Genomic DNA, 6,087 nt, shown 5'->3' with positions numbered 1-6,087 from the left:
TCGCCATCTTCAATCTTCTTTTCCGGTCTTCTTTCTTCGTCACCCAATATTGCATTGTGCAGGTGCAAGATCGGGTGGCGTAGCCGCTGTGAAGGGGAAATAAAAGAGAGCTGATCTCATTGTGCATGCATGAGATCGACATCTCTTTCCCCTAGGAGGAAAAATGCCCCTTCTGCTCAGAACAGGACATGCGCAGGAGGAGCAGCCAGAGCCTTTCCGGGATGTGTGGCCTAGGTATACTGGGAGACTCTGCACTTCCATTAGGTCTTGATCACCGTGGTGATTAAAAAAAAAAAAGTGTTGCACAAAAAAACAAAATTTTTACCTTGCATAGAAGGGTTGTCTACCCTTCTATGTAAAGTAAAAATGTTGAGTTTGGGTACGCTTTAACAGTCTCTGGTGTCATTCCTTATAAAAATGTAATACCCCGTTATATTCTGTGCAACTAGAAAAGCGTTCAATTACCTCCTAAAACAATCTATTGAATGTGCTAAAACTACTTGAGTGTAGAATAAATGTTCCTTTCCTCCCATCCTCCTCCTGCTGGGCCTAGGGGAGGAAGACATCGCCGTTTCCTGGGAAGGTTCCCGGGTAATACAGAGCTGCCTAAACCTTGTGAGAAGATGTTCTTGGAATGACCTGGAATGTTTTCTTGTGAGATTTTTCCTGGTTTCTAGAAAAACAGTGATGTCTTATGCCCAGCAATGTGAAATGACAGGGGAAAGGTATGTCTTATTTTATATCCTCCCTGTATTTATTTCTACTAAAAGTTCATATTTTGGGAAGATGGATGGGCCCAGAGAGTGTAATCATACCTTCTGTTTTAGTGAAAGGTCCACTTCATGACAACATATTCTTGTTAAGAGTTGTAGACGCCCTATATTTATATTTACTATCCTGTCACATGACTGACCATATGTTGAGATTGCATGTGTTAGATTAGGCAGGTCATTTTTGCAGAAAGGGAGAGATGTTGTTCCTTTTGTGTTTATCAGTATTTCCTGCCTGATTGCTCCGGGTTCCTGGTGAGAAACCTGAGCTTTTTCCAGGAAACTCAACAATCCCGGCTTCTCCTGATCCTACACAGGCTACATTATTCCGTGGGGATGGTCGACGATCATCAACAGGAAGAGGAGAACGTAGATAGTGGTGCCCTGCATGGGAATGGAGACAGGTGAATAGGTGGGGTTTGATCCCACTATAAAACACACAGCCCTATAGTAAGCTGGAATGTAAACCAATGCAAGGCTGTAATACTGTTATGCACAGTCAAAAACCCTAATGTATTGTTCACAACACAACACATGCTTCTGGTTGGTTCCATGTTTTGTATAAAAGTATTACACTGAAATGGCAGCAGCTGGCATAACAGGTCCTCTTCAGCTCCTGTACAGCTCAGCCCAGAGGTGACCAAACTTTTTTGATTCCTCTGCCCCAGCTGTGTGCCATGCTCTGGGCAGTCTGTCATATTTAATGTTTTGTTGGCTGGGTACCATTGTTACCAATGGAGAATGTCAGAAATATCATGCAATCCCCCATTGTATTTTAATACATCCCACCACACCCAGTCCCCTGATCTGATTGGCTTATAGCAGTACCGGTATAGAATAGGAAAGGGGCGGGGTATGATTGACACATCGCTAGGCCTACCATGGTGGAAGCCCCGCCCCTGCCTCACATGTCACATCCGGGTCCCTCGGCTGGGCTGGTAACGTTCGTTAGTAACTCGCAGGGAGGTGTTCTCCTCCTCCAAGATGGCGCAGACTGTGAACATCACCGATTTGTCTCTGCCCCAGCTAGAGGGCCTAAAAAGTCAGCTAGACCAGGTAACGTGCAGTATTATGGCCGGGATACTGACCTGTGTGTGATCCATACACGTCCCAGTCTGCATTGTGCCCACCTTGTGTGCAGGGAGCTGCATGCCATGGCAGGAGTGGGCTCTGTATGTCTGCATGCCTTGCCATGCTCACACATTTTCTCGTTTAGAGAATAATTCCTCCTTAAAAATTCTCCATTATTATCGCCCAATCACTCCTAGCAGCCAGAATTTAGCCTTTTGTTGATCTTTCTACATTGACCTGAGATCAGATACAAAGTTAGGGGTTATTATGTGCTTCTTTATATAATCTGAACAGAGATGTAAAAAATTTCATGTGACATCACGAGTCCTCTGATCGTGTGCCTGGGGCAAATCTTACTATAGGGCAGTATGGCGTAATGATGTGTGAATGACATCCCCTGCAGCAGTACCGTGACCCTAGGCTGGCATGATGATTTTACCCCCGGGGGTGTGTCCATGACGCTCTGTGCTTACATGGCGCTGGATGTCAGAGCACTGCAGAGGAGGTATCACAATGAAAGCTATTATGTTATATTTGTGGCACTGCCAGGCAATAGGTTTGAGTTATAAAGAGACCTTGCCTTGACTATTGAGGTTCAAGTGTCAGTGACAAAGTTATTATCAGAATCATTTCTTCTGAAACATATTAAAGTAGAACTAACCCCGGTTCTTTCATTACTGGAACGTGCAGGGGATGCCAGGATTGCCTGGGTTTCCTGGTTTTTCATGTGAATGTGCAGCTCAGCTAAAGTAGACTGCTGGGTGGTGATCAGGCATGTAAAAACAACTTTTACAGAAGGGACACTGTCTGTCCCTTTTTGTATGAACCACCTGCCTGAATCGCCCATTTTAAGACCTTAGTTCTATTTTAATACTGAATCTGATGAGTAATAGAGCCGGGACATCAGTACGACATGACGGGCATTCCTAATTTTTTATCAATCCTTAGAAACTCTTCTACATACATTGCTGATACTTGGAAAATACTGTATATACGATTACAAATTATTAGGTTGGCTCTACATTTAGTTCTGTCCCTGTCTTTCATTTTTATTTTAGGAAATAGAGTTTCTGTCTTCGTCGATTGCTCAGTTAAAAGTTGTGCAGACCAAGTTTGTAGAGGCCAAGGAATGTCTGAATGTTCTCCATAAAAGTAATGAAGGTAAGTGGCTGAAATAATTTCAGTGCAGTGCCCATCAGATTCAGACTGCGGATCTTATTTCTGACACTCAGCAGTGTGGATTGTGGTCTGTATCGGTATCTGTACTTTATATTTAGTTATTTCCTACTTGCATTGTTTATGGAATATGGCTGCTAATGTTCTTCTGTAATGTATTATGATGTTGTCAATACTAACTATATTTGTCATTTTATTTTACAGGTAAACAATTGCTGGTTCCTCTGACAAGCTCTGTATCCTTTTCCCTGGTTCAAGAAATTAATATTTACCAACTAAATGACATAGAACTTTATTCTGCAGTCCACCAATGTAAAAACTATGGAGGTCTGAATACTTGTCCATTTAAAGTAAAAATCTGTTTTACTCCATCTATTAACCTATCAATTGGAAAAAATCAATAATCTGATGACGTGGGCTTCCATGGTTTGTCTAGTTCTATGCCAGAAATGCAAGGCTTTGATGTAAAAATACAAAATAGAAACTGTATTACATTACATAGTATTATTCTATGCAAGGACACAAAATAAAAACATTTTCTATCATGTGTATTTACATCAAAGCCTTGCATTGCTGTGCTGAGGAAACATGTTATAATGTAATTCTAAGAACTGGATGAACCGTGGGAGCCACAATGCTAGATAATATCTAATTTAGACAATTAAATTGACTGAATTGATCCAATTCTGATGTGTCTGGAATTATTGATTAATCCTATTTATAATTTAATGTATGCTTAGGAAATATTTCAGACTGCAGCATTACCAACTGTTTGCTAAGGGATACACCAGCTATTCATTAGTTATTTGCACACAAAATTGACATAAGTATAAAGTGTTTATCACATAATAGTTCACTAGAAACTGGAGAAATACTATTAGCCACAATGAGATCAGTGGTGTCTATTGAGGATACCCTGATTTCCTGTTTCCCTCAATCATTATGTATGTCAATGGCTGCTAATTGCTACTCTTAAAATTTGCTATCACAGCTACAAAATGTGACAATTAGTTATTTAATTCAATAATTGCCAATTTGGGCTAATCACTGATTACCACCATTAAATATAAAAACAGCAGTTAGAAAAAAAAAGAGATAATAGAAGTGGCAATCCGTTGGAATCAAATGTAGCTTTTAGGCAGTTGGAATCACAGAGAGACTTCAGTTGGGAGTAAATGTTTAGAGACCGTTAAACCTAACCGAATATTTCACTTGAAGTACAGTGATCATTTTTCTAAAAGGTGGTGGACAGAACCAATAAAAAAAACAGCCAGTCCTCTAACATTATAACAAGGGGGGGTCGGCAATAGCGAGCATGATTTGTCTATCCTGCCAGGATCCTGTCATTTGGTATAACCAGAAAACCGTAAACTGCATTAAACATTGGAATTACTGATAATCGGAGATCAGCGCTTCATCACATCCACAGAAGCATATGCCAGGAGAAAATGTTACTGAAAATTTTACTTTCCTTATCTTATACACATAACAGATGTATGTGCCTGGAACACTTAGCGATGTCTCTAATGTGCTTGTAGATGTGGGAACTGGATACTACGTAGAGAAGGTATGTTCGTATCCAACTACAAGCTAAGGTTACATGTGCTGGTGTAACAACAAAATGCTGTAGTTATAGTAGCGCTTGTTAGATATTTGGATGTCCTCATTATATTTATCTCTTTAAATTATTAATTCTCTCTTTAGACTTCTGAAGATGCCAAAAATTTCTTTAAGAGGAAGATTGACTTCCTTACAAAGCAAATCGAGAAGATTCAGCCAGCTCTACAAGAAAAACATGGCATGAAACAAGGTAAGGTTTTTGTTAAGTTTCCTTCACCTGATATGCAATGATATGAGTAGTATATGTATGTCTATTCACAAATTTTTATGTTTTTGTTACATGGATAGAGTAGGAAAGGATTAGAGCATCTTTTGGGTACTTCAAGCTATGCAGGATTTTCACTGGCTTTCTGTCTCAATGACAGCGATTACCATGCAGAAAGTAAGGGTAAGCTTGAAGAACAACGCAATCATAAAGAATGCTTTTGATTGCTGCTTATGTCTCAATCTTACCACCTGGTAAAACCATTGAACAAAAGGTAATGGAAAGTCTCAGTAATGGTGCCACTGATAACAAGAAAAGCATCCCCATTGTGGTGAATTCAGCTGTTGACTTTTACTGTGCATTTGCTATTACAAAGTGTTAATTGTACCTAAAATTGTAAAACCAATGTTTATGCACCCTAAATGTTTTTTGCAGTTTGATGAACTAAGGTAACGATAATTGAGTTCAGATTTACTTTAGATTCTGCTGTGGGAAACAAAAATAATAAATATAAATGTTTTGTCATTGTTTTTAGTTTTCTACTCAAAATTTTCTTCTGTTATCTCTGCAGCTGTCATAGAAATGATGAGCATAAAAATCCAGCAGTTGACCGCAGCCCAGGCAGGAACATCCAAGGCTTAGTCCAGTATTTCAAAAGTGCTCTAACAATGACCCACTCACAGCAGATGTTGTACCATCTTCCTGTAGTGAAGGCTGATTCTTGGTATCCCTGGCCTTGCCTACCAGTGCAGTAAATCCCGTCACTACAGCAGATACCAGCCGAGCAGTCTCATAGTCTCGCAGACTGTGTGACAAGTCTTCTGCTTCCACAGCCAAGGGATTTATTTATTATTTTTTCTTTTTTTGTTTTTATTTGTGTCTGGGAAATATAAATACAATGTTTATTGAAAAGATGAGTTCTTTTAATAATGTCATGTTTCCTTGTGTTTTCCAAACCTGTACTGAATTAAAATAGTAGATATCTTGTTAACCTGTTTCTGAAAAGGCTGGAAATGTTAACCTTATCTACTCAGCAAGTTCATAACCTGGAAAAAGACCAACATCCCAGGTTGGTGACTTACCAAGTAGAGAAGAAAATATCATACTGACACACCTGAAATATGCATCCTCAGAAACAAGTTACCGAAGGTATCTTTCACAATTTTCTGTTGAAGATTTTTTTTAGGAAACCTGCAGAGTAAAAGGCTGCCATTGTTGACCACCTTTGGAAAATATTATTGCTTT

General features: G+C 39.5%; 1 protein-coding gene across 1 annotated transcript; it reads left to right on the top strand.

The window, feature by feature from the left end:
• The first annotated feature begins 1,674 nt into the window (after positions 1 to 1,674).
• On the top strand, positions 1,675 to 5,833 carry PFDN5 (prefoldin subunit 5). The gene is made up of 6 exons (XM_072405912.1): positions 1,675 to 1,826; positions 2,900 to 3,002; positions 3,222 to 3,253; positions 4,510 to 4,584; positions 4,722 to 4,827; positions 5,414 to 5,833. Exons 1-6 carry the CDS (start codon positions 1,755 to 1,757, stop codon positions 5,482 to 5,484), a joined length of 459 nt encoding a protein of 152 aa, XP_072262013.1. The 5' UTR covers positions 1,675 to 1,754; the 3' UTR covers positions 5,485 to 5,833.
• The last annotated feature ends 254 nt before the right edge of the window (positions 5,834 to 6,087 follow it).

This window comes from Pyxicephalus adspersus, chromosome 1, assembly GCF_032062135.1.
Source record: "Pyxicephalus adspersus chromosome 1, UCB_Pads_2.0, whole genome shotgun sequence".
In the NCBI taxonomy this organism is placed as follows: domain Eukaryota; kingdom Metazoa; phylum Chordata; class Amphibia; order Anura; family Pyxicephalidae; genus Pyxicephalus; species Pyxicephalus adspersus.
Note: the sequence above shows the minus strand (reverse complement) of the source record. Positions and strands in the feature narration are given on the sequence as shown.